This window comes from Centropristis striata, chromosome 21 (assembly GCF_030273125.1).
Source record: "Centropristis striata isolate RG_2023a ecotype Rhode Island chromosome 21, C.striata_1.0, whole genome shotgun sequence".
NCBI classification, from domain to species: Eukaryota; Metazoa; Chordata; class Actinopteri; order Perciformes; family Serranidae; genus Centropristis; species Centropristis striata.
Genome location: NC_081537.1, coordinates 20125115 through 20152650, shown reverse-complemented (window position 1 = coordinate 20152650; position 27536 = coordinate 20125115). Strand labels below are relative to the sequence as shown.

The 27536-nt window shown below is 38.3% G+C and overlaps 3 protein-coding genes across 12 annotated transcripts in view; 2 read left to right on the top strand and 1 right to left on the bottom strand.

Moving 5' to 3' along the window:
* The window catches only part of rnf157 (ring finger protein 157), a 28722-nt gene extending 18441 nt beyond the window's left edge, over positions 1-10281 (bottom strand). For 5 of the 8 annotated variants that reach the window (XR_009389363.1, XM_059324030.1, XM_059324031.1 and 2 more), the window contains exons 1-4: positions 9207-10279; positions 4722-4840; positions 1635-1723; positions 893-1042 (exon numbers count right to left, since the gene is read on the bottom strand). Coding sequence is in view for 7 of the 8 variants with exons in the window: in XM_059324030.1 (XP_059180013.1) it covers positions 893-1042; positions 1635-1723; positions 4722-4840; positions 9207-9294 (446 nt within the window). In the remaining variant the exon portion in view is untranslated. Of the gene's footprint in view, positions 1-892; positions 1043-1634; positions 1724-4721; positions 4841-9206 lie in introns of all 8 variants that reach the window. The other 3 variants (XM_059324028.1, XM_059324034.1, XM_059324029.1) reach the window with 2 other exon arrangements.
* A 6-nt stretch (positions 10282-10287) lies between these two features.
* srsf2a (serine and arginine rich splicing factor 2a) lies at positions 10288-15454 on the top strand. 3 transcript variants are annotated; one of them, XR_009389364.1, is made up of 4 exons: positions 10288-10824; positions 12253-12600; positions 14401-14493; positions 15009-15454. XR_009389364.1 is itself a non-coding variant. In XM_059324037.1 (4 exons), the coding sequence occupies exons 1-3, from the start codon at positions 10463-10465 to the stop codon at positions 12578-12580; spliced, it is 642 nt and encodes a 213-aa protein (XP_059180020.1). In that variant the 5' UTR covers positions 10288-10462; the 3' UTR covers positions 12581-12600; positions 14401-15454. The 3 variants fall into 3 exon arrangements, 2 of the variants coding, with proteins under 2 accessions (XP_059180020.1, XP_059180019.1); XM_059324037.1 differs by having other exon boundaries at positions 12253-12445; positions 12494-12600; positions 14401-15454; XM_059324036.1 differs by having other exon boundaries at positions 10290-10824; positions 14401-15454.
* Positions 15455-18557: 3103 nt separating this feature from the next.
* On the top strand, positions 18558-27348 carry LOC131960056 (matrix-remodeling-associated protein 7-like). Its single transcript, XM_059325269.1, has 4 exons — positions 18558-18976; positions 21234-21483; positions 21597-21696; positions 26392-27348. Exons 1-4 carry the CDS (start codon positions 18725-18727, stop codon positions 26504-26506), a joined length of 717 nt encoding a protein of 238 aa, XP_059181252.1. The 5' UTR covers positions 18558-18724; the 3' UTR covers positions 26507-27348.
* The last annotated feature ends 188 nt before the right edge of the window (positions 27349-27536 follow it).

Below are 27536 nucleotides of genomic sequence, written 5' to 3'. Positions count from 1 at the left end.
TCAGGAATATGCCTTTTTTAAAGCAAGAAATCATACAATTTTCTACACAGGAAGTAATTAGAATTTTGGCAATGTATGGCAAGTTTATGTGTTCTCATTGTTTTGTAATACTTGATTTTATTTATCTGTTTTCTTGGGTGGAAAAAAAAGTCTTATTGTACTTTTTCTTAAATGTGAAAACTCAAAGTAAGTTGAGAAAAATAGCTGCAGCCTGCTGTGACTTAATAAAAACAATCAATGGTATAGACACAAAAGCTTCTTGTGACTATGATGAAGAAAAGAAAGAAATACCCCAATGATTAGCAAAGCATTGTTATAATACTGTCAGAAGCATTGTAGAAGCAGAACCAGAGACATGATTTGTACATTGTTATTTTTATATAGAAAAAAATAAATGTGTTTTATATCTATACACATTTTTTGTTAACTTTCTTCCTATCATCTGTTAACAATGTAAATACGAAATTAATTCAATCATATCTTTGACTTCTGAGGGAAATGGCCTTTGTTTTATAATTTCTTTTGTATTAAGCTTTTCATTGTCGGAAGCTTTTATTTATTCTCTCTTACAAAAAACTGTTGAAGGATGCACCTGTTGTAGACAAATTGCTCTTGCAGAAATATTTGAAAATATTATGTCTGAATAAATGTTTTTAACATGTGAGTGAAAGTAATTTGTGCTCGTCGTGTGATTGCAGACCGATTAGCAATGAATCGGCAGGAGCATTAACACAGCTGTGATTGTCTGAATGTACACAGATAAGGAGTAACAGGAACATTTTACTCTGATACTTAATGAGTACAATGAAAAGTATAAATACTGACCTAAGTGATTAGTTATTGGATTTGAGCAAATATAACATTTTAATTTACATATATTTTTTTCACTTACACTGGCACTCCATTGTGAAACTCCTCTATGGCCTGGTAGTAGATCGTTATGGCCACCTGTGTGTCAGCATCGAAAGTGAACTCTACGTTGTAGCAGGCCCGGTTCTTCCCCGCCGCCTCGTCACCCGGCAGCTTCAGGTCCTCGCTGCACCTACGGGGGAGGGAAGGACAAGGGAGAAGGTTTTTTTATTTTTTATATGAGCATATATATATATATATATATATATATATATATATATATATATATATAAATTGGATACTATTTAAGTCATTAGAAAATAAATTAAAGAATACGCCTTTGAAATAAACAAATATAGCTCTGAAAAAGTCCTGAAATAAATCAAATAGGCAATATATAGATACAAAACACGAAAAAATATTTTATAAATTGGTCAATGAAGGTCAATAAATAAATATTTTCTCATATATTTTTAAAAAGTAAAAAAAAAAAGTATAAATATTATATAAAATATATTTTTTTATAAATTATATATTTATTTATTCAAATATAGCATAATATATATTTTTATTTATATATTATTTTGCTGCCTCATTCATTTATCTCACAGGCATAATCATTTATTTATTTATTTATTTATTATTGACTCCACAGATATGACACTGTATCTTAAATTAGATGTTGTGGCTTGTTGTCTAAAAATACTTCAGTGGACATAAAATGAGACAACAGTGGTGTAATGAGGTGTTGTGCAGTATCCGTGTAGTTGGATGGAGGTGCGTACCGTACAAGCCGCAGCGTGTCCTTACGGATGTTTATAAGGCTTCTTAACGTCTTTACTGGTTCCTGAGGTGGAGGGGCTGCGTACGGGAACTGAAAACAGAAAGAAAACAAATTATAGAAGTAAAATACATGTTATGAGACTGAGGAGTTGTAGCATTCATCTTCCCTCAGACCGCACTGAAATTCCTCTCTTGACCACAGAGGATTCAGGGTTGCACAATGACCGCGGCTGCTCCCGGTTTAACCTGAACACAAGTGTTCTGGTTGGTCAGCACCAACGAGATCCGTGCTGACAAGTGCTGAGCTGGAGCAAAAAATCTGCTCAGATTGTGTCTTTCCAGGGACGACTGACACTTCAGACAGTGTTTAGGCACATTTCTGCACACGCAGGGACCACAGGAGTGTTAAACAGTCCAGGGTCAAACACGTCTGTCTTTATTTCAAAGACAAGATCAAGGAAAGTTTCCCACACCAGCAAGGCACAGATAAGGATGTTTAATACCTTCTTTTTTCACTTTTTTTCTCGTGTGACCAACCCAGCTTTACCAATAGAAAAAGTTCTGGTGTAAAATCAACACATCAACATTCACTTTGAAGCCTGAAGTTGCTGACTTAGCGAAAGAGGAGAGCTGAGGTGGTTTGAGGATCACTGGAGGAGAAACATGCAGGATGTGGTCAGATACCTCCACACTACAGGCCCTCATCTGTCCGTGTGTGTGTGTGCGTGTGTGTATATATAGGTGTGTTTGTGTGGCTGTGAATGGCACCACATTCAGTACTTTTACACATCTGGGCTCAGCGGGAGTCACGCCTGAAAAACTACACAAACAAACATGCACTGAGTAACAGATGCTGAAAAGAGTCATTTATTAGGAAACTCACAGGCAGCACTGTGACTCTTAGAACATATTAAAACTCATGAAACATCAGAGTAAGCAGTCCGTATTTCCTCACACAGTATTTTTGTAATTTACACACATTTCCTTGTAAGTTAATGTTTTAAAGTAAGCCACTTCTTAGCTCTTTTAGTCTCATTTTTATTTAATCAGATTTGAAAACAGTTAAATATTCTTTCTTCTACAGTGTCCGTTGTAAAAGGAATACCATTTTAAATTACAAAAACAGATTATGTTAGCCTGTTGGACATTTATGTTAAAAATCCTATGAAACGGATTACATCTGCCTAAGCTCATACTGCCTTAAAACACATAGCCTGTATAAAATTTAAATAAAACATATTGTTCCAGTATTTATACTCTTTCACACTCAGGAAAAGAAGGTAACGGTATAAATTACGTCATTAACAAAGAGAAATTCATTCATAAAACAAGGTTTAATGCTACCATCACTGCCGCTTAATTATGGCAAAATCTGTATTATTAATGTTATTATTTTAGTCAATATTGGGATCACAGTTATTAAACACGATTACTGACTGACTTAAGAAACATTCAGAAACTTTTTCTTTTAAACCTGTCTTTTTAATAGTGGATTTTCTTGAACTTTGAATATAATTCAACTGAAAAATAAATTAATTTATACTTATTATTATTTAAACAAATAATTGTACATTTTTTAACAGTGCTAGATAAAAAAAAATAAGCAGTTGAAGTTTGTACCGAATTCCATAGAAATCCATGCAATTACTCCTCTGGGGAGCATGAATGCCTCTGCAGAATTTCATGGCAATTCAACCAAAATCTGCAGAGATATTTCAGTCTGGACCAAACTGCTGGCCTGACCTCTGTCGTTACTGCTAGCATGGCTAAAAATCCATTTTGCATAACTCGAGGCAGGAGTTCCTGAAAACCCCTAAATATAGCCCCGTCCATTATCATATTTGTAGAGCGGTGAAGGAGACTGAGAACACAACAACTGCGGTTGGTTTTATGATTCCACTGCACCATCTGCTTAGAAACCACCACACATTATATAATGCTGGTAAAGCTTCAGACACACATGGAAGAAGAAAAAAAATCACCAGCTGCATCCTGTGCCCATAGGAGGATTATAAACACCCACATAATCGGTAGAAAAACTGCACTCCTAATTTTAGCCCCAGTCTAGACTGAAACAGCAATGTGAGTGAGATTAGCACACACAGTGATGGAGCAGAGTCTCTCCATATCAGCTTCACTTTGTCAAATACTTTAACTCCCTCCAAGCCTTTCAGTCTGTGACAAATTCTCTCTTTTCTCTCTCGAGGACTTGAGCTCTTTTTGATCTGCAGCTTTCATTAGTTTGACCTTCAGGTTCACGGTTAGGTTGAATGAAACCTCCGGAGGGACCGCCGCTTATCAGCCTCTGTGCGAGTGAGCCGGCAGACTGTCATTTCACTTTTAATTAGTTTGACGGGATGAGACGCTGAAATAAATTTCAATTACTGACAGTCTGTAAATTGACACTGCAGGACTCAGGGCTGCTGCAACGTGTCAGCTCCTGTTTGATGACAAAGTTACAGCTACACCTTTATTGTGCTGAAACGAGTCCATTAATTAATTAGTCAATTCACATGCAATTATTTTCACAATCAATTACTTTGTCAAGCCAAGCTTGCGTTTTTTCCTTTTCAGATATGAGAATTTGCTGCTTTTCTGTTTTATATACTTGTATATTGAAAATCTTTAGTTTTAGACTGCTGGTTGAACAAAACAAGCAATTTCAAAGTTGGCGCACTGGGCTTTCTAATATTTTTCACTATTTTCTGACACAAACAATCATTAAAAAAAATCTATAATGAATAAACTTTTTTTGTTGCAGGCCCAGATCATTTTTGTTGCAGGCCCAGATAATTTCTTTATTGTTCCCATCTTTGTATACACACATGTGTATATATATATATATATATATATATATATATATATATATATACATACACACACAGACAATAAAGTTTATCTATCTATCTATTGATACAAGCTTTCAATCTCAACTTTTAGACCAAAAGAGAAAGAAATCCTCCTTTGAATGCTGAGAGAACATGCAAATTTGAACATTACTTGAAAGTTCCATCTACAGAGGAAGATTATGTGACCGAGTCTGAGTTTTAGACATTCAGGACCTCTGTTCGTGAATGATGAACACCTACCGCCACAGGTCTGGTTCCCAGGAAGTTAAGGTCTGTGTTTTCCCCAAACAGGTAACCCTCCGGATGGGTGGAGTCAAACTTCTCTCCCCCCATGATGAAATGGCTGGCGAAGTAACTCCCTGCACACAGAGAGAGAGAGAGAGAGAGAGAGAGAGAGAGAGAGAGAGAGAGAGAGAGACAAAATACATCACATCATCTGCCAAACATACTGCCAAACAACTTGTAGCTGTGCTATTTTAGTAACCATCAATAGGGTGCTTTTAATCTTCATGCACACAGTTGATATTTTATACAATTTAATTATTATTTAAATGTTGTTTTTCCCCCTTTTTTCCCCGGATCGTTTTATGTAGCACTAGGTTGGTACAGTAAAATATAATGGACATTTGTGTGACTGTACTCAAGCAAGTTATTGAAGTAAAAGTATTATAAGTTTATCAAAATAAAGTAAATTATCTTAATTTTGGAGCTGTGTATCTGCAATAAACTGATGATGTGATACATATCATGCAACAGGGTTATGATTAGATATATTTGGATATATTGTGGCACTATAAGCAAGCTGCCATCTCTTTATACATCCATGGTGCATCCTTACATCTACTTCCTTTTCTAGTTTACATTAGCATTTAGCTGGAGCGGAAGAGATGGCTGAAGATAGATTACAACAAGGCTATTTCGCAGTCAGGGGGTTAAACACGTAAAAGAACAAAACTTAACATGTAAACTATCAGTTAAAATCAATAGCATTTTTGAGAATCTATTTGGTTTCACAAAACATAATATCACAAATATCAAGTGTGTTGAGGTTTTCTTGGTCCTCAAAACTTTTTGGTTTACAAAATAACCTGTCTTGATAAAGTAATGTAATAGTATCGTGAAAAAAGACAAAATACGGCAGATCTCTGCAATGTGGTGTCAAGAATATGATTTCTTTCAGCTATTCGAATAGTCATTTAAAAAATGAATGGAAATGGTCTTGTCAGGCTGAATATTCCTGGGGAAGTTGAATAAATGGAAATTGTTGGACATTTGTTCCCATTTTTTATTTGCGATTAAAAAAAGGGGGCCAATGAAAGACAAAAAGAATCTGATTAAAACTGAGATTTCTTGCTGTGGTTTTTTTTTTGCCAACTTCAAATTCTACCCACTTGACACTTAACAGGCATAAAACCTTAATATTTCCTTTTAATATTTGAACTATTTTGCTGGCACCATTATCCACAGACACCTTCAGTCACAGCAGCAGCCACATAATATCAAACTGCTCAAGCTTGTGAGTCTAAATCGTGGGTTCCATCACAACACGATATTAGATCCATTCATTGGACAATACAATATTTGCCGATATCACAAAGTCTTCCGCAGTATGACTTTGATTCGGTCCAATTCAGGGGCCAGAGATCGATATGAGACAATATCATATGCCCATTTAAGGTAATCTTTTACAGTGATATCAACTCACAAAAAACAACTAAAATATGATTTTACTTATCAAAATACAACAGGGAGATTGTCAAAATAAAAGCGTTTATTTAAGATGGCAATATGCATCGATGAGAAGCGCTGGAAATATTGATACTTTTAAACATAAACTAAAAAATATTTTTAATCTGGTTTTATGTAGCGTCTTATAACTGGTGTCTTATTATTTTATGATCATAATTTTATGGTATATACTTGTTCTATTTATTGATTTTTATCTATATTTTGTTTATTTTTATTTCATTCTGTTAATTTTTGTATATATTTTGTTCATGTATGTTGTATTATCTTTTATAATTTCATCTACTCATATTTTATTTTTACAGTGTGCATTGGTCTCCATGTCCTTTTCTTCTGTATGCCATGTTGTTTTTATGTCTTATTTCAATCCATAGAGCACTTTGAACTACATTTGATTTGTTTGAAAGGTGCTATATAAATAACATTTGAGTGATTGATTGATTGATTGATTGATTGATTGATTGATTGATTGATTGATTGATTGATTGATTATTAACCGATTTATCGATGTATCGTTACAGCCCTACTTTATATCCTGCACAAGTGGCAGGTGAGATTAAAAAAGACAGGAAAAGGGTAGAGTTGTTTTTCTTTTTTCGAGCCCTAAAAAAGGATCTGTGAGGCCATCCTGGCTGAAGGTGGGTTGTTATTGGGTCCACCTGTTTACCAAGACTCTGGATGGATGACAACAAAACTAAATAGACGTTCTGCCTTTTTAATCACAGGGTGAGCTAATATCATAAGACCGTAATGGTGGTTGAGAGGCTTTAAATACATGCTGGACAGTATCGGCTGGGAGGACCTTTTCGTCTGACGTCTCTCACACGTATTACTGCTGGAGAGGAGGAAAGGTTTTGGACGCTGGAGAAAACGCTGGAGAAAAAAAATCCATAACACGACAAATCATGAACTAAAAAAAGCCTCAATGACGAGTCTCTCCCTCTCTGTTCATCACCTTATTGTTATTTACAGCAGATGGGAGAGCCAAGCTGCGCCGAGGCTTTGTCACCAGATCCCAGAAACAGGAACTGGGGCTGACAGATCGGTTTCTCCACCACCTTCCTCCCCTCCCACCAGGCTGCCACCAGAACTGTTATATCACAAATTCATACCGCCTGGGACTAAATTATGGTGAGAGGGGCGCTAATGTTAGCCACAAGTCAACAGTTTCTCTTCCCTTCCATCCTTTCCTCAGCCCATAATATCGCCATAGATCTAAGATATTACTCCAATATGAGAAAATAGCCTAACACATCACATCTGACTATAATAAGTCTTCTTCTATTCCCCTATTCTGTTCCAGGTCTCATTTTATGAGAGATTTTCATTCATTTTATGTCTTTTAAAAGCAATAACATTATTTCTTCACAATACGATTTCTGGCAGTAATATTGGATTAGTGCTAAACCCAGCTGGGGAGCTGAACACAGTGCTGCAATCAAAAAATAAAGGTCACAGAGAAAAAAAATAACAGGACGGATTCAAAACACAGATGTCAGCATGAGGTCTGAGGGACATTGAACTGGTTTGGTATGGTTTAAAATTTGGGATCCAGGTTTAAAAAATGACTGAAATTTAGTCCTATAAAGCATAAAGTCGTAAAAGAATGTTGCCTTAATAAAACGCTACATAGATTTAGCAAAATTGTGATTTTAGTCAGAAAAATCACTGATCCAGAATAGGATGGGTGCTATATGGTTTTCCTTAGTAATATTCTTTTTTTGTAATATACTTTTCAGTATGACCATTTTGCTTTCTTATTAGATGTTCGCAATAAACTTAAATCATTCAATCAAATAATTAGAGCTGAAACAATTAGTCGATTGACAGAAAATGTGGTTATTTTAAGGGGAAAATGCAAAAATGTTTCCAGCTTTCTTTCTGGTTAATAAATAAATAAAATAAAAATAATAAACTGATTGTCTTCATGTTTTTGACTGCTCAAAAGACAAAAAAACAATGTTAAGATGACTGTTCAAAATTTAGTCAAAAAAAATGCCCGCCATAATTTTCCAAATGTTTCAAGAAAATAACTGAAAGATGAATTGCTAATGATTACATTTGATGCCAGGGAAAGAGATTTTTAAAAATTGCATCTATTTGTCTTTAGATTGCTGAATCAGCTGCCAAGCAGTCGATTAACCTTTTGGTCAAAAATGTCAAACATTCTCCAACTCCAGTTTCTAAAATGTTTTTAGGTTCATTACAAAATTTGATATCTTTGGCTTTTGCACTCTTTTTGAGGTACATTTAAAGACATTAACCTCACCTCTGGGAAATTGTGAATTGCAGATTTGGACATTTCATATTGCACAAAATATCTAGAAATTAAAGGCTGTTGAAAAAACACTGATTGCAGTCCTAAAATAATTATCATTTACATTGAACACACTAATAACTCCCGTTGATGAGACGTCTCTGCTAATGATGATGCTGGTCTTTTCATTTTACTCCTCTTGGGATAAGGCATTACTTATTTATTTGACAGACAGACTGGGGCAGACAGTCATGATGCCATCAACACAAGTCTAGCTCCCTGCTAATAGATGCACCAAGATGAGAGCCAATCCCAGTTATGCATTATACTCTCTGCAAAACAGATGCAAATATAAGGTTTGCTCAGTATCCCTCCAAGGATAATGCAACAACGCTGCAGTGCAAGATTAAAATATGAGCAAATGCAATAAATAAACATGAGGCAAAGGCGAGATACAATTCGATTCTGTTTAAGGGGAAATTCAGTTGAAAGGAAACTCATAAAAATCAGGTATGGTCCTCCACTCTCTCCACAGGTAGCTACCCCAGGTTAAAGGCTCAAATGCCCTGCAGGCCTGCGGCTATAAGGTAAGATGGATATGGTTCTGATGGTGATGTCTACTTTCCATTCGCCCCTTTTTATGAAATAAATCATGTGTATGAAGCTTAACAGCATATAACAGTTACCCGCCCCGGTGTGTGACCTGTTGTTCGGTGTCTTACCAGATTTCGGCGGATATCGGTACACCGAACTGGACGGAATGTCCACTTCTTCCACGCCTATGTTTTGCCTGCTTGTTAAAGCTCCCATTTCCAGTCAAATAAAGACCACACGGATTAACGGGCATAACACTTCAGGTTCGCTTTGTTCGCGGCGTCTCCTTTATTCCCTATCATTTAATCCAGTTCGTGCTGCCCTGTCCATTTCTGTCGGGTCCAAGCCCCGCCGTGAATGTGACCGTCCTGGGGGGATTAGTCCTCCGGCTGCTTATCCCTGCCCGACTCCACAGCTCGTTTTTGAGGCAGAAAACAGCCCTTTAACAGCAGAGAGGCGCTCTCATGGTGCGCCGCAGAAGCGAGGAAAAAAATCTCCGTGCTTGGTTTTACTTTAAGGGCGAGTATGTGGCACAAACTAGCCGTGTGCTCGTCGACATGTCCCGGCCCGCTGGATGTTGATCACACATCCCCGGTGCTTCTCGTTGCTGGAGCCTGTCAAAGAGGTCCGAGGCTCCCCATGACGTCAGGCCAGCAGAGCAGGCACAAATCCGGGCCGTGGTTTTTGCGCAGTCCTCCTCTAGTGCCGACCCACTTTGTAACGTGACCTTCCTACGCCAAATGTGCACTGACTGCAGTGCAGGGAGGACGGCTCTGTGGGAAACACACCGAGGAAAAACTATTTCTCTTTAAATATAAGTAGAAATACAAGTCAAAAATGTACCCAATCAATGGTTAAGACTGTCGCTAGGATATAAAAAGCTGTTTTTGCAGCAACAAGTAGCGCCACAAAAACCAAACTGTGAGAATTGTAAAACGACCAAGCGCCCACAGCAACAATTCGACGAGTTAATAAACTACAAAAACAACCTTTGACGCTTAAAAAATAGCTAAAAAGTTAATTTTTAACTAAACTAAACAGAACAAAGGCAGTACAACGGTCCAAAAACAGCCGTTGGGAGCGCCTCCCCGTCGACAGAGGGCAGTGTGACGTTAACGGTGTAACCGAGCGGCCTAACAGCCAATCAGAGCGGGCCAACACAGGCGCAAAGAAAGGGGAAAAGGAAGCTTTATTGCCGCCATTTCACGTGAAATCAGCGCGGTAGGGACGACAGCCACCGTGAAACAATTTAAAAATAAGCCAGAATTTGACCTAAATACATCGACTGGAGGTATATAACCGTGTAATAACCGGTTACGGAGCGGGTAAGGCCGAACGGCGTTTGACTGTAAGCGGCCTGGTGTGTTTCTAGGAGACCAGCAGAATGAGCTACGGCAGGGCGCCGCCAGACGTGGAGGGGATGACCTCCCTCAAAGTGGACAACCTGACTTACCGAACTTCCCCGGAGACCTTGCGCCGAGTTTTTGAGAAGTACGGACGCGTGGGTGATGTGTACATCCCCCGGGACCGGTACTCCAAGGAGAGCCGCGGGTTTGCCTTTGTGCGGTTCCTCGACAAGCGCGACGCGGAGGACGCCATGGACGCTATGGACGGCGCGCTGCTCGACGGGCGGGAGCTCCGGGTGCAGATGGCCCGCTACGGCCGACCTCCGGACTCCATGTACAGCCGCAGAGGAGCACCGCCACGCAGATACGGAGGAGGGTACGGCGGACGCAGAAGCAGGAGGTAAACGCTGGTGTGATTTGGTTCAGCTGTGGAACTAATTTATCGTCACCCTGTTAAAATAATCGCCTAACTCATGTTTTTCAAGTTTTGCAGGAAACACAAAAAACTTCACCAAAAGTGTAGCATATGACATTTATTGATAATTTCACTCAAAAAGGAAGTAACAAAGGATGGCTATTGGCATAGTAATAACACTGTGTGTAAATTATGTAACTTAAGAGAAAGAAATGACTTGGGCAATTTTTTGAACATGCCTTTGTGACTTAAGCAAGATATGGTAACACTTTATTTTGAAGGTGTCTACATAAGAGTCACACAAGCCTGTCAGAAACATGACATGACAAGTATCATGAACATTAATGTTGCATCAAATTGTCATTAATGTTTATGACACATCCCATGTCATGTTTATGACACGCAAATGTCACTCTTATGTAGACACCTTAGAGTAAAGTGTAACCAATATTAGTGTCAACAATAAAACACTGAAACTAAACTGATAACTAAACAATCTCCCTCTAGCTCTTCTTTGCTGGGTTCTTATCTAATGTCTATGAATGTGACAAATTGTCAAAGAAGTGATGATCTTAAAGGGGTAAAATCACATGATCTGATCAACTGAGGATGTAGGCGATTTTACCATAGGTGACCGGCGTCATGAGGAGACGATTTAGGCAAAAAACAACAACAATTTTGACAAAAAAGTGGTTTTAGGCAATTATTTTAAGTGTGACGTTATGAAAATAGCTACTATTAATTACTAGGCCTATCCTACACATACAAGGATATCAGCAATATGAAGAAAAATAAACAACAACATTATAGTCTAATTAATAATCCTTGATTGTCTTGCATGTTAATCAATTTCCATTATAATCATTAATTCATTCTACATTTAAAAGTTCTTTTGAACCCCAACAGAGAGCTACACAACTGAAACAAATCTGTATTTTATATTCGTTCTGACTTTAGATGTTTAAAATATAACTCTCTTAAATTATAGTTTACTTCTCTTAATTTGAAAAAAATGTGTGGATACAAACAGGGAGGCTATTGTTCACTACATAAAAGAGTATTTCTAATGTTTTTAAATAAACAATTTCTGGAAGTTTTAAGGTGCAGTATACTATAAAAAAATGATTATTTATTCTAAATAACCTGCTATCCCTCAGCAGTAAAATTTATATTAACTGTATTTATATATTTTTTGTCTTTCATTCTGTAATTTTGCACGTTATACTTGTTTTTTAACTTTTATTCTATTATATTGGTCTTGTGCTGCTGCTGGAAGTGCAATTTTTTGAGGGAACCTTCCCACTTCCCAAGAGATTAATACAGTTCCATTCTAGCTATTTAAAATAATATATACTTTTAAATTACCTTTGTCAGTTTTCATCTTATTTTGGTTTGCTCTTCTGTTTACCTCAGTCGCTCAGGCAGTCCTCGACGCCGCAGACGTAGCCGAAGCCGCTCCAGGAGCAGAAGCCGTTCCAGATCCAGGAGCCGTCACCGCTACAGCCGCTCCAGGTCTCACTCCGACTCCAGATCCAGGTCCAGGTCTAAGTCGAAGTCTAAATCCAAGTCCAAGTCCAAGTCCAGGACCCCCAGGCGCAGCAAGACGAAGTCTCCCTCCAGGTCTCGGTCCTCCAAGTCAAGGAGTCGGACTCCGCCTTCCAACAGGGGGTCCAAATCCAGGTCCCGCTCCAAGTCCAAGAGTAGGCCTAAATCTCCAGAGGACATCGAACAACAGACTTAATCCTTGGACACAACATGACGGTATTCAGGGGAAAGGGTGGATTTTATTATTTGTTTCAGATATTGTTTGAGGTGGCTTTTTGTCATCACTTGGGTTTGTATTCTGCAGGCTTGGTGCTGCATTGCAGCCATTTGCACACAAGCAACAAAGTCTGCAGAATCCTGAATGTTTTTTTTAGAATTTTAAAATAAGATTCGGACTGGTATTAGTCCCAGTTCTGTATGTGCTTTACTTTGCTTGTTCATGCAGACGTTGTAAAGCACGCACAGACCCTGTTTAGACTTGGTTTTGAAATGTCTCTTGGGCGATTGTATCACAGTTTACACCTGTGCGTCATGCATCTCCAAGGGTGTCCAGCTGACCACTTGTGTTCGGATTTCGTTACTACATATGCCACTTCTGTTAGGTGAAATTGTCCTGCACACATTTAGTCAGATAACAACAAAAACTACTTGGGTCACTGGTCCCTCTTAAACAGCCCGATACTTATGAGTCATGTTTTCTTTGGACTGATTTTTCTGCTCATATTGAGATTAGACATGAGGTTTCACTTCTACTCTCCATTTTTATGACCATTGGTGCTCTGTCATCAAAACGACCGCCACACAGCCTGTATTAATGACATGTTCAATGTCAGATGCGTCCTAGACCACCTCAGAAAGTGTTTTTTCCTTTTCCCTTTTCTAACCAGTGCAAACCTGGTTCTAGTGCTGATTCGCAATTGGTTAAACTTGCAAACCAGAGAACTTGTTACTGTCTTGTTACTTTCTGCATTACATGTTGTGTGAAAAAACATTTCATAACGGCACATAACAGACAGCATATACACGATGCAAATCTATCTGTCAGGCTCTAATGTTAGCCTTTCACATTGCAGGTAAACAAATCAAAAATAATTTATGATGCACGTTTTAGTTGGTCTCGAGACCAGCAAAGAGTTGGTGCCACTCTGGAACCAGTTTTTCTGGTGGAAAGCCGTTTCTTTTGCTGTCACAACCCGAAGAACTGGTTGGAGAGTTGGCACTGGTACTCAAACTGCCTTGGTGGAAAAAGGGTTCGAGTGATCCGATCACAATGCGCCTTGGACCCTGTTTACACTTGTATTAAGTGCTGACCACATGTGATCCACACGCCCAAGATGCATTTTAAAACCAAGTGTAAACAGGCTTGGCTTGGGTTGATGGGACCTACTGTTTCTTTAATGGGGTGTGTATGGGAGGGACGTGGGGTGCTTCACTCAAAACGTTCACCTAAATGTGGAATTCTTTCCTCCAAGCTGCGGAGTCCTGTTTGCAAAGAGAGGAGGAGGAGGAGGAGGAGGAGATGGGGGTGTGGCAGTGTGAGAGCAGAGTTAGTGTGTGACCCGCCCATGTGACCTGCCTGTTGCTGAGAGCGATGGCAGTTGCTAAGGAGCAGGCCGTCATGGCGGTGGTTCGGGCTGTCAGTTGGTGTTTGAGGTGGTGTGGTGAGGTACGTTCGCGGGGATCACAGGCAGATGCACTGAGCACTGATCCCACCTGTGCCTGTGGGTTCCTCCGCCTCTCACAAAGGGAACCGAGGTTTGTTTTTCAAATTCGCCCGAGTGTAAGAGTCTTGTTAGAGCTAGCCTTTTTTGGGAGAGTGGGGGGCCAAGAAAGGTGTGTAAAAGAAATGTGAAAATGACTAGAAATGTAGGTATAATACATGCAGTTTGATAAATAGTTAGTGTGAGGGGAAACATGATCAGACCAGTACTGTGTGTAAATATCCAGGTCAGTTTCAAGAGTTGAGTCATTTTTTTTCTTGTGCTTTTGCCAACTCTGCTCTGTCTTTCCTTGCAGATCTCGGATGATTGAGCCTTTGCTGAGGACATCAGGAAGAGTCTCACATTGAGCAAGTGGACTCGACTATTACCACTGAATGCAGACTGAAAGGTTATTGGAGCTTGGTCTAAAATGTTTTAAATTTGACTTCATTCACAAAAACAAATCCTGTAACTTTGATGTGATCATTGTTTGTAACATTGAGCATATTGAAAGGGATTTGTAAGGTGTTTTTTGCTCATTTAAATTGGGTTTTTTTGCATTTTGATTACACTTCCCCTGTTAAATCCTTTTTTTTTTTTTTTTTTTTTTCATTAACAGATTTACTAAAATCCTGTGTTTAAACTCTTTCTAGATGGATATGAAAGAGTTTTATTGGCAGGGTGTCATGTTGGATGTTCAAAGTCTTTACAGCTATGTTATACCACTCTTTTTCTTTTTGGGGAGGAAAAAAACTTTACTGTTTCGTGACATTAAAGCAAAAGTAATCGCGGTGCCACTCAATTTGTGACTTGCTAATCCGGCAGCATACATTTTTCTTTTCTGTCAAATCTCTATTTTCTGTCTGGTTAAAGTTGCTTTCCTATGACTCTAACCCTCTTTCTTGTGTATCTTTTGTGCACTAGGCGCAGTTGTGTAGCAGTTGAGTAATGCTGGTTAGCTGTTAAGATGCGGTGCAGTGCGGTGGTGACATGGTGTGGCGTGTTGCGGTGCTGAGTGCCCGGCGCTGTTCCGGGGCTCGACCCTCCGCTGCCGTTTGCCGGTTTGTAAGCTCACAGATGTGGCAGATCATCCATCCTCTCCTGTCTTGTGACCTCTCCTTCCCTCCATGTGCTGTACAGATTCTCTTTTCTCTCTATTCTCCCTCCTCTCCTTCTTCCCCCCTCTGTGGTTTATCCACTGTTTATCTGGTTTTTGCTCGCTTTTTGACATTGTTTCCAGTGTGACTCCTAGTGAAGGGTTTAAAGGGCAGTCCAGGCTGCTTAATGAATGATTTTTGTGTATTTCATTCATTCCAAATGTCTTGTAATTGCTTCAGATGAATGCTAATAAACGTCTTTGTTCAACTCAAGTTTCAAGTCATCATTTGTTGTGCACAACAAAAGTTTGTAAATGCTTGATTTAAGTTATGTTTCAAGGTTAGAAATGTGCTAAAATTTAAATCTATTATATCTTTAATCCTTGAAAAATACTTAATTTAAAAACAAACTAAACAGTAAACTGAAAACCTTTTAATCTCCAAAGTTCACCAAAAATACACATTTTATCTTCAAGAAAACCTGTAAAAATGGTTGGCAAACATAAAGCATTTGGAATAACTAGGTTCTGTAAAAAACATTAAATTCTGCTCCTCAGAGACACTTTGATTCTGCTTAGATGAACGGTCACGTGACAAATATTCACTGAAAATCTGTTTATACTGAGAGGAGAGAACGGGAGGTTGTAAAAATTTAAATATTTCAATATGTGGAGACCCATTTTTTCCAATATTCATGACATTAGTGGACACTTGGAAAAGTGTTTTTATATATGAATTATGTATTATTAAATGACAGAAATTCAACCTTTTTTCTTGTCAACTGTTTTTCTGAACAATCAACATTTTTTGTTAGTTCCCACTTCGAGCCATGATTGTGCAGATTTCATAGAGATGCAAGACTTAAAGAAAAAATATCCATCCATTTTCCTCCGCTTATGCGGGGCCGGGTCGCGGGGGCAGCAGGCTAAGCAGGACATTCCAGACAGACATCACTGCAGACGCCGCACCAAACCGCCTGTCCATCTCACGCTCCGTTCTACCCTCACTCGTGAACAAGACCCCGAGATACTTGAACTCCCTCGCTTGAGGCAGTACCTCTCTCCCCACCCAGAGGGGGCAGTCCACTGTTTTCCGGCAGAGAACCATGGCCTCAGACTTGGAGGTGCTGACTCTCATCCCAACCACGTCACACTCGGCTGCAAACCGCCCCAACGAGTGCTGGAGGTCCAGGCTTGATGAGGCCAAAAGAACCACATCATCTGCAAAAAGCAGAGATGCAAGAGCCTTAGGTCACCAAACCGGATCCCTTCCTCCCCCCGGCTGCACCTTGAGATCCTGTCCATGAAAACCACAAACAGAATCGGAGACAAGGGGCAACCCTGGCGGAGGCCAACACCCACTGGGAACGTGTTTGACGTTGTGCCGAGTATGCGGACACAGCTCTCACTTTGGTTATATAGGGACCGGATAGCTCGTAGCAACGAGCCAGGTACCCCATACTCCCGCAGTACTGCGGGAAGAAAAAATATAATAAATAAACATATTTTATACTTTGCAGTGAATACAGGGCCACGGTGAGTATAATGTAAAAGGCAACAACAAAAAACACCCTGCACCAGCTTGTTTGGGTTCAGAGGGTTTTAAACTTTTATTGTACTTGAAGCAGTACCTTTTTGGAAAATGGAGCCTCAAGACAAGGTGATGTAATAAAAATCCTTTCTACTGATTTCAGAGTTTTTTCATTTCAGTCATGAATGCCCAAAATTGCAAATCTCTGCTATTAGTACTTAAGAGATCTGATTACTTCTTCCACCTCTGCATATTTTACACCTTTATTATTGCATTTTAATAACCTTTTAATTACTTTATGAACTTAATACATACACATAAAATACAAAAATGAAACTGACTCTGAGAAGGTTATACATTGTATTTAAAAAATAAATACTTTTATTGTAAGTGTTTTGTCTGATGTGGTGCAACAGTGGTACACAGGTGATTACATTAACCTGTTAGCATTCCTTCAACCCGGCTATAGATAGTGATATATGAAACTAGAAGATCTGAGAAAGTAATTGGTATCAACCACATCATGATATCATAGATTTCCTGGGTAAATTGACAGTAAGAGGTTTTCTCTGCAGTTTAAAGAACAGAAGTGCTCGTCATCCAGTCGCTGAAGCTACAGAAATCTCCAAAATGACCAGAGTTTCTGAAATCACAGCATGGATTTTGGTATTCTGCTCCAAAGGTCTTGGTGTATTGATGTACATTTTCTGGAGGGTTTTTGACAATTTATATCTATTCTCAAATAAGCCAAATTCACTGAATGTGTGTAACAAATGGGATCAACTCAAAAATTGCGGCAACAACTTATGGGACATAGTTGAGCTGGAAATAGATTTCAGAAAGCCAAATATTAATGTTCTGAACTATGTACTTCAGATCCCAGCTTTCTGGCTTTCTTATAATGATGCTTTGCGATTACTGTTAAATAAGCCAAGATGGCACAGTGCAAGCCAGCTATTTGTTAGCCTGGGTGTGCCCACTTGTGAAGCACTTTTACGTAATCTGATGTATAAATTTATGAGTCGCCTTGTACTGTCCGAAAATAGTGTGATGGTTGCTCTAACTAATCCTCAGGTTAGCTCCACCCGGCTCTCCTCAGTATATTGGAGACACTGGCGTAACAGTTTATTTTGGTCGGTCTGAAGATCATCTTTTTGTATTTTTTGGTTTCTGTCATATTTTTGTCTGCTGTGTTATTTATTTATTTGTATTGTTCCTGTTTTTTAATATCTGTCTCCTATGGACCCTGAGTCTTGAATAAAATTTGATTGATTTCTGATTGGTGACCTGCTATCTCCCCCTAAAACTCCATTACCACCACCCCCAAGTCTCTAAAAAGGGTGTAGAATGATAAGAGGTTAAACACGAGTTTAATTGCTCAAATAACCTCAACATAAAGTCAGTTTATTATATGTCCTGCAGCTTTCAATCACATCACATGATCTCAATTAACACTTTTCCCCCCTGAGCTCTTCAGGAGCTTTTTTACATGTACTTTTATATCGTGCACATTAAATCCCTGGTGCAGACTGATTGGAAGCTGCGTCCCCAGGTGAGTAAACCTTTTACTCCTGCACCCTGTTTGACTTTATCAGCCCGCACCTGCAGTACACGGGTCCTGTCACAAACCATTTCCATCTGCCGGTCTGTGCGGTACACTCACCGCTGATGGGATTAAGCCGAGCACGTTGCAACGTGCCGTGCCAGCCCACCTGATCCTCCTCACACCGCCGACCGGGGTACTCTGCTCTGCTGCAAGCACGGAGGAGGAGGGGGGGGGAGGTGAGGAGGAGGGCGGGACCGGAGGATGTGACGTGCTGCTCGGGAGAGGAGATTGCATCCATATCCCGTAAATGCTGCTCGTTAACGCCGATGTTTGGTGGGGATTATTACAAGCCGCGGGGTGGCCAACTGTGAGTGAATGCAGCCGACTCAGGTGATCAGAAAGCGGAATAGAGAGAGTCACAACGCAGGCCTGTCCCCAGCACCATCCACCCGCCGAGCTGCACCAACATGTCTCTAACTTTTGTGCTATCAGCTGTTATCTTCACGCTCCTCGCCATCGTGGTCGCAACGTCGCTCTTTAACGGCTCCTCGCCCTACACCGCCGACTTTGCAAGTTATTTCGGACACGGTGCAAACGCGCCGCCGACACAGAACGGCCATGTACCGGACAAGAAGAAGAAGAAGAAGACGGAGGACGACTGGTGCGAGATGAGCGGCAGCTCACATGATCACTGGGATGTAGTGAAATCTGTGCTCTCAGTAAGTAGCCTGTAATCTGTTCGTCCTCAGACAGCTCTGGGTGTTTGTTTATCTTTGGTGTTTCATTATGTAAATAATGTCTCTATTGTGTTTGTTTGACTGACACTCCCTCCCACTCAGACACAGGTTGCATGTCACAAAGCTTGTCCCATAATTAAAAAAAAAACTTTATTTATCCCAGAGGAAATTCTTGTGCCAAAGATTACTGAAAACAACAGCATATAAATAGGCCATAAATACTTGCATACATAAGAGTAAATAATGAATAATAATAACAATAGAATATTACATGTAAAGTAGGGTTTTTTAAGTGCTCAATAAAACAATTAAAGAATTTAAAAAATTGCTAAAGGTTAAATAGAAAAGTAATATTGCACGTTATACTTAAAGCAATATTGGCAATTATACTGAAAAAGTATTAAAAGATAATAATTTTGCTTTTTATAAAATAAAATATAAGGTTACATTGCATAATATTTGAAAGTGATATTCGCAGTTTAATAATATTGCACTTGATATTAAAAGGTAAAGTTTATTAAAACTTTATATTGCAGTTTATTATTGCACATGGATTAAAATAAATTTTGGCAGTTATAGTGAAAATGTAATAATAGTGTGCATGGTGATAGAGGGTTATATTGCATTTAATAATAAAAGGTTAAAAAAGTTACTCCAGCACATTAATAATAATAAATAGTAATACTATTTTAAGTAACATTAAATAAGTAATGATATTGCACTGTGATGATAAAAGTTAAGGTAATATTGCACATGTTAAAAAAAATAATGTTGCACATGATATTCAAAAAGTAATAATATTGTCCATGACATTGAAATGGAATGTTTCACTTGATATTTTTTTAAAAAAGGTAGTGATCCACATGATGTCGAGAGGTTTTATTACACAGAAATTCTCCTGAACGAGTAAAGCTGCATCATAAGCTGATTTAACTGCAGTGTGATGTAATTAAGTGTCACAATTAAAAGAAGAAGAAGAAGGCAACGCAGGAAACAATGGAAGACATACACAAACTAGTAAATATGATCAATTTGGTGGAGTAAAAGTAAATATACAGTCTAATATCAATCAAATCAATGCTGGGTTGTTTATAAGATATCTCAAACTTTTAAAAATAAATAATTAAATCATATGCATATTATGCATATGATTTACATATGATTTACACATTTTTAGATTATTATTAACACATACATATATATATATTTTGAATGCCTATGACTGGAAAGACTAGTTGATTAATTAATAGGTCAAAGGACAGCAAGATAATCAGAAATAATATTAATGGTAGTTCAAGTAATTCCCTTGAGTGCACGATTTAAAAAAAATACAAAAAGTTAATATTTTATCAAAAAAAAAAAAACACCAGTTTAACTTATATATCCTGGCCTGCACACACTCACACAAAAACAGCACTATTTAGGAAATTGAATAAAAGACAAATCCTATATAAATCCTTAATTTGAAGACATCACATTGGACTATGGCAAACTGGGATTTGCTCTCATTTTGTAGAACAAAAAATATTTGATCAATGAATCAATAATCAGCAGATTATTCACTTATAAAAGAAATAATTAGCCAATACGCTGCACCCCTTTGTATGCTAAAACATGCCCTTGAGTAAAAAGTACAATATTTCTAATGTTGCATAATAGAATAGTGCTGATACTTTAATAATTTCAAGTTGTAACAATGCACAGTAGCTATAGAAGTCTAGTTGATTTTCACCTTTGCAGACATTTCTAGCAGACAGAAGACATCCCACTCAGCTGTGCACAAAAACAGCGGGCACTGTGAGCAGAGTGAGAGGACTTCATCAACATAAATATCTTGTGTTGCATCTTTTAACTTAAACTGCTATCAATAAGTATAAAGGAGACACATGGCTTTACTCTTGTTTTGAACTCTTAGTTTAACCAATAGGAAATTAGCAGGATGAGCCTCCTCCACAGCTCTCAGGTCGCGGTCAGGACCCTCCCCGGCCTGTTTTTTAGCCTCTTAAATGGCTGTCGAGTGTATCTGGATGTCTGCCTGTAGAGAGGTGTAAGCCAGATCCAGGAGAGGTGAAAACACAGGTAATACCAGGAGGTATTTGTTTGGAGTTAAATATCCGTTCAGCAGATTCTAATCCGGGGCTGCCTGAAAGGACGTGCACGCACACACATAGAGAAACAACCAAAATTGTTCAAAATCATGGTTGATTGCCCGTTATTTGACCCCTTAACTCTCTGACAGGAGGAGGCACAGTCCCGCCCTCACACTGAAGAACTGGCAACCCCAGTTGAGCACTCCTCCTCCTCCTGCTCCAGCCTGTCTGTACCCAGGCCTGGATGCAGGCGTATGAGCTTAGAGGCAGACTCGTCGTCTGAGGCGTCGTCGGGGGCGAGCCGCCGGTCATACATTGGGCTCTCTGATAAAGAGCTCCTAAAGTGTGCTTTCTCATACCCCCAGACTGAAGGAGCCACAGAGAGCCCGGGGATCAACGGTGAGCACTTTTGAAAAAGTTTGTGAGTTAAATATTCCAATAAATACCACTTTCCTTTTTCTTTTTCTCTTTGGTGTCAATTTCTAATCAGCATTCGTTCTGTTTTCGTACAGATAAAACGGGAAATGATTCCTTGAAGTACTTCCCTGGAAAGGCGCGATCCCACCACTTGCAGATGATGATGTCGACAGACGAGCTGGAGCAGGAGCGAAGGTCAGTGAAAACTACAAATATGGTTGATGTCCTCCAATAACGGCACCCTTTATAAAAGTTTATGAGCCATTTCTAAGAACGTTACAAGGCTTTGTAAAAGACTTGATTGATTGATTAATTAGTCAGTTACAGAATTCTACAGTCTGTCTCTGGAGGAAGCAACTAAACCATTTTTACATTAATAACATTATTTTTAAATCAATATTTTGGGCCAAATCATTGATTTCTTAAGTAAGTAGCCGTACTAATATACTTCACATTACATTATCCCTTTAATCCGTGTAACCCCTCTTATGGTTGAGCAGTCCATTAGAGATAGTTCTTCAATCCTGATTAATTAAATAGTTATCAAAGTGCCATTGGAAAGGAGGATTTTCCACAACCTGGCAACCAAAAAGTTCTTATTAATGGCTTATAACTGACATTAGGAGACAATGACTTAACCACTAATTGCAGCTTTGTAAAGGGTGCCACAATATAGTAAATTAACAAATATTGGACACCTTTACATGTGGTGATCTGTTTGATATCATCTGTTCTCCAAAAATAATCCAAAATACTAAAAACAGAACAAACAAAAATTACTGTTTTTTAATTGATTGTAGTGACAATATTGATTTATTTTATTTATATAATTTCATTTCAGACATGACACGATACCAAAAATAAAAAATGCACAAAATGAAAAAAATACCTTAATAATGTAATTGGAATTTCTTAAAAACAAGTAGGATGAAGTTTAATTTCTGAACCCCTGTTGCTTCATATTTTTTACATCTTATATCTCATGCTTTCCTATTTGCTTCAAACGTTATGCTTATACAACTATCAACATTGTTTCACCTGTAATATTTATATTTCTGATCAACCATATATATAAATCAGTCAATTTATATTATAAACACATCTACCTGCATAAAAATAAACATATCAATTAAATCCCAGAACACCTTTACTGTATATTACTGTTCCATGCTCACTATTAACATCAAGTAAAATTGTCGTGATACCAGAGTATTAACTTGTATACATGTATTAAATAAAGTATATTTGATACCACAGCGTAAAGTCGTAAAAATAGGTTAAATAACAAAAGAAAAAAGGATTTTTGAAATCTTGATAATTGTTTTTTATATCTTTAGTCCTTGTAATACTATAAAATAAGGACTATTTTAGACCTGTGGTATTGAAAAAGTATCAAAGCCTTGATACTTTTGCCAACTTTAACATGAACTCTTCCTTTTTCTCACGTAGCTGCTCTGTCCTCAGCCCTCTCCTCCCTCCCTCTAATCTCCCTTACGCTGTCTTCACGTGTGTCTTTGTGCTGCTGGCGTTTGGCTCCACGTTTCGCTGCTGCATCAGCCCTGCTCTTTAGGCTAGACTGAGTAAGGCGAGATTGAGTCTCTGCCAGGCATTAGCTGAAGGATGAATGACACGAGACTCAAAGAAAACACTCGAAGCGTTCACCGGCTGCAGGAATAAAACTAGTAAAATAAAAGGAGAAGCTCTCACAGAGACGTATTTTTCTATAATGTATCTGCATGCCCTGCTCTTATCATTGCAGGAAACACTTCAACACAGACTTTAACAGTCTGTAAGCCTGAAAAAGGAGCACATGTGTGGTAAAGTATGAGTTATTCTCACCCGTTTATCTCAGGGGAGTCACTTTCTGGCCATGCTAGGAAAACTATAATTTTCAGGCTAATTTGCAGTTTGCAGCATTTTTTTCCTTTCAAAGTGGCCACGAAGCGACTGATTCCCATTTCCCGCTGCCCCCTATTATTCCACATTAGATGTGTGATTCTCAGGTGTCACAGCAGGTGTTGATTGTGTCTCCAGTCGTCACCTCTGACAGAAGAGTGTTAGTTAATCCTCTCAGGACTCTCCTCTGTTCGGCCACAAGGAGGACTCAGTGTAACGCTGCAACACTGGGAGCTGTTCTGACACGGTGTTCAGTGACATGGGAACAGAGGGCGCAAGGAGGAAATTTATGCTTTTCCGACAGAAATAAATCTTTAAATATGTGTCAGGAGGACAGAGAGCTGGGGTGGGGTTCATGTCAGGTGATTTTAGAATAATTTAGCACTGAGGGATAGCACTGTTTGCCTTGTATTCAATGTGGGGGTGGACCAATAATCAAAAATATATTTTTTCACTCACATCAGATGAATGTGGGTCATGTGGCTTATCTTTATCAGCTGCATGTCTTGCTGTGTCTTTGTTCCCCATTTGTGAATGATTAACTTTTACTCGTCAGGTAAGAAAAGATAAGAATTTTTTATTGCGGCACGGACGGGAAATTCTGTCGTTGCAGCAACATGAAGATAGAAAACAAATAGAGGTAGTGTCAAATAAGAGGCATAAGACTTGAGAAGCAAGGATAGAAACTATGGAAGCACAATCAAATGAAATCTTAAGATTAAGATTTCCTTCATTAGTCCCACAACGGGGAAATTTCAAGAGTTATAGTAGCAAAGTGGATAGCAAAATAACAAACAGCAGTATAAACTAGAAATATATATAAGAAAGGTATTAGCGAATAAACAAGTAAAAAATATAATAAAGTATTAACAATTTACAATATAAACCAGTAGAAATATAAATAATATTAACGATTAAAACAAAAATTAAAATAAAAACTTTAGGAAAGTTACATACAATGAAGACAAAGTCAGCAGTTGGATATGGACCATTGCACAGAATATATTGCACATATAAATTAGATTATAGAAATATTGTACTATGTTAATTACGACGGCGTATTAGGTATGAAAAAAAAACATACGAATCCGGTGGAGGGGGGTAATATTTAGAGAAAAAACTCGCAAATTTACAAGATTAAAGTGGCAAATCTACACGAAAAAAGTCGTAGATTTAGGAGATTAAAAGTGGCAAATTAGCAAAAAAAAATTGCCGATTTACAAGATTAGACGTGGCAAATTCGCAAGAGAAAAGTCGCAGATTTATGAGAAAACAAAGTCGGAAAAATAGAGTTTTTTCTCATTCGCCACTTTTTTCCCGAAATATTACTCCCCTCCCCCAGATCCGTATTTTTTTTTTTCATACTTGGCCCTAATACGCCATTTATAGTGCAAAATGAACATTAAATAAAAATGTCCACCTTTACATGATTAGACAAATCATATATATTTTGAGTTGTGCACTAACTTATCAAATATAAACATGTCATTTTAAATTGTTTGTTTCATTTGATCACCTATCATTGGTTGCATACCATTTTTGCACATCCTGCGCACTGGATCCGAGTACACAAGATCATCCCAAAGATCATTTGACTGATGTGAACACTGTACTGGAAATGACGGCGGGTCGTCAGTCCGTACACGAGTCAACTTGAAAAGGTTTGCATCAGGGTGAAAAAAATCAGAAATAGTGAAGAGGAGAAAGTGGGTCGAATGACGTCATATTCTTGGGATACAAAACATGCAGTTCATCAGGAGCTGCGATGTTTAAGGGTTACAGCAGATAAAAGGAAGCTCTGCAAAAAATGTTTAAATATTGCATGCAAGAAAATGCGAAATAGGGACTTTCCATCAATTGGTTTAGAGCAAAAAAACGAAGCTGCTTAAACATACTTTGGTCAGAAGATGGCGGTGTGATGTATTGTTGGCTAATCTGTCAGTAAACAGGAGAAGAAACAAAAAATAGGTTGACAACTTTGGCCACCCACGAGAGAAAATGGAGAGAAGAAACCAACGGTAGAAACAGCTTCTTTGTTACATGATTATCTGTAAAAAATAAAAATACAATAATACAATAAAAATAAAATTCAAGCAAGGTCTTCACTGAACTGTGTTGAGGCTGAAACAGACCATGGGGCTGCAGGATGTAGCCGATGTAACGGTGGCGACCCTAACACAAGAGGAAGGTTGAACTGAATCCTGTATGCAACAGGGAGCCAGTGAAGAGACTGCAGTACAGGGCAGATGTGAGAGCATTTGTTTAAACTAGGGAGTTATCTCGCGGCGTCATTCTGAATTGACTGAAGGCAATCAAGAGCGGACATAGAAAAGTGACTTAACTCACATGACTGATGACTGCTGTATGTGTAGGTATTGTAAATATTACAAGTTATGTGATATGTTATATTTATGTGGAAGACGGATTAAAAATACTGTAGATTAAATTCTTGGTATTACAGGTGCATCTCAATAAATTAGAACATCATAGAAAAGTTTATTTATGTCTTAATTTATTTAATGTCTTCTAATTATAATGATTATGGCTTACATTTAATAAAGACCTAAAATTCAGTTCTCAAAATGTTTATATTACAAAAGACCAATTTTAAGTAAGTTTGTGAGTTTTTTAAGTTTGTTTGATATGGAAATGTTGGCCTCTGAAAAGTATGTCCATTTCTATGCACTTAATACTTGGTTGGGGCTATTTGACTTGAACTACTGGAAATGGACTTTTCAATGATATTCCAATGTATTGAGATGCACCTGTAGATGTTTGATACGTCAGAGCTTATTTGGAAGAAGCGTTTCCGTCTCCCTGTGTAGTGCATTATCTATTTTTCAAAAAAAGACAAAAATTTGGAAAAAAATGTGTTTTCATTTCTTTCAAAATGTGCAGAGAAATTTGTTGATGGAAACACGAATAGTGACCATCTCAGACCTCCTGCTCCCTCAGACAACTCTTAATACTCCTTTATTATGTGTGTCTTCCCAGGGTGCAACGTGAGCAGCTGGCTGCCATCTTCCAGCTGCTGAAAGACAATCAGGAGACATTTGGGGAGGTGTCGGAAGGAGAAATGGAGGAGCAGCTCAGACTCTACTCCATCTGACTCCTCTCTGACTCTTCGTGTTTTGGGATCTGACAGCTCTCCTCTAACCCACGAGCGATAGAGAAGGACTCCTTCAGTACCAAATACTTCACAGTATTTATACAAGCTGTACAGTCCACCCAACAAGCTTCCATTTGTGTTTTAATATGATGTACTTTGTTTTATTGTGTTGTTTTATTGCTATTCTAAGGAAGCCCAAAGAGGGAAAAATAACCCGCTGATCCATTATCGGAGTCGGATCTGAATTGGTTTCTATTCTGTTTTTATGACTTAAGAACAGGTGAAAAAATGTTTTTTTTGCCAGCATAATCTGACTAAATTATTACTTTTATTTTTTTAATTGGTGAAAAATAATTTTTCTTTTCTTTTTTTTTCATTGTATTTATTTATTTGTTTTCTAAATGTTTGTACACGTTGTACATATGTTGTAATACACATTTCAGCCACCAGAGGCTGACGTGCACCACAACCCCATATAAATTAATAATGTATATAACATATATAACAATCTGAGTGGGTCCATTCTGCACAACGAGTACTTTTACTTTTGATACTTTGAGTACATTTTGATGCTGATACTTTAATACTTTTACTTCAGTAAGTTTTGAATGCAGGACTTTTACTTGTAGTGGAGTAATTATACAGTGTTGTATTCGTACATTTACTGTAGTAAGGGATCGGAATACTTTTTCCACCACTGGTATTTTAGCCAAAAGTGACAATATTTGGACAAGTCTTTGTCGATAAGTTATAGCTTAATTAGCAAGGTGCAGAAATGAACAGCCAGTCGACTCCTTGGTGTGTCTTTTACTACAGCTGAACATTAAACAAGATATTTTTTTTAAGACAAAAACACAGAAATGCACCGTGATATGGACCTGTCAATCATATCTTGTGATTAAAAAACAAGTTCAATACAAAACTACCCAGCACCCAGTTGGAAATGACCCAACAAAATGACCAAAAGGCTCAATCCAGAATTCGGGTGGATCAAAAGCATTTTTTGGTGTACAGCCTTTCCCTATAACAT

Bases quoted from the DNA above. Each gene is read 5' to 3' on its own strand.
- LOC131960056 (XM_059325269.1), top strand. From the start codon at position 18,725: ATGTCTCTAACTTTTGTGCTATCAGCTGTTATCTTCACGCTCCTCGCC. The intron at 18,977-21,233 runs GTAAGTAGCCTG...ACTCTCTGACAG, and splicing joins TAGTGAAATCTGTGCTCTCA to GAGGAGGCACAGTCCCGCCC. The intron at 21,697-26,391 runs GTCAGTGAAAAC...GTGTCTTCCCAG, and splicing joins GAGCTGGAGCAGGAGCGAAG to GGTGCAACGTGAGCAGCTGG.
- srsf2a (XM_059324036.1), top strand. From the start codon at position 10,463: ATGAGCTACGGCAGGGCGCCGCCAGACGTGGAGGGGATGACCTCCCTC. The intron at 10,825-12,252 runs GTAAACGCTGGT...TGTTTACCTCAG, and splicing joins GGCGGACGCAGAAGCAGGAG to TCGCTCAGGCAGTCCTCGAC.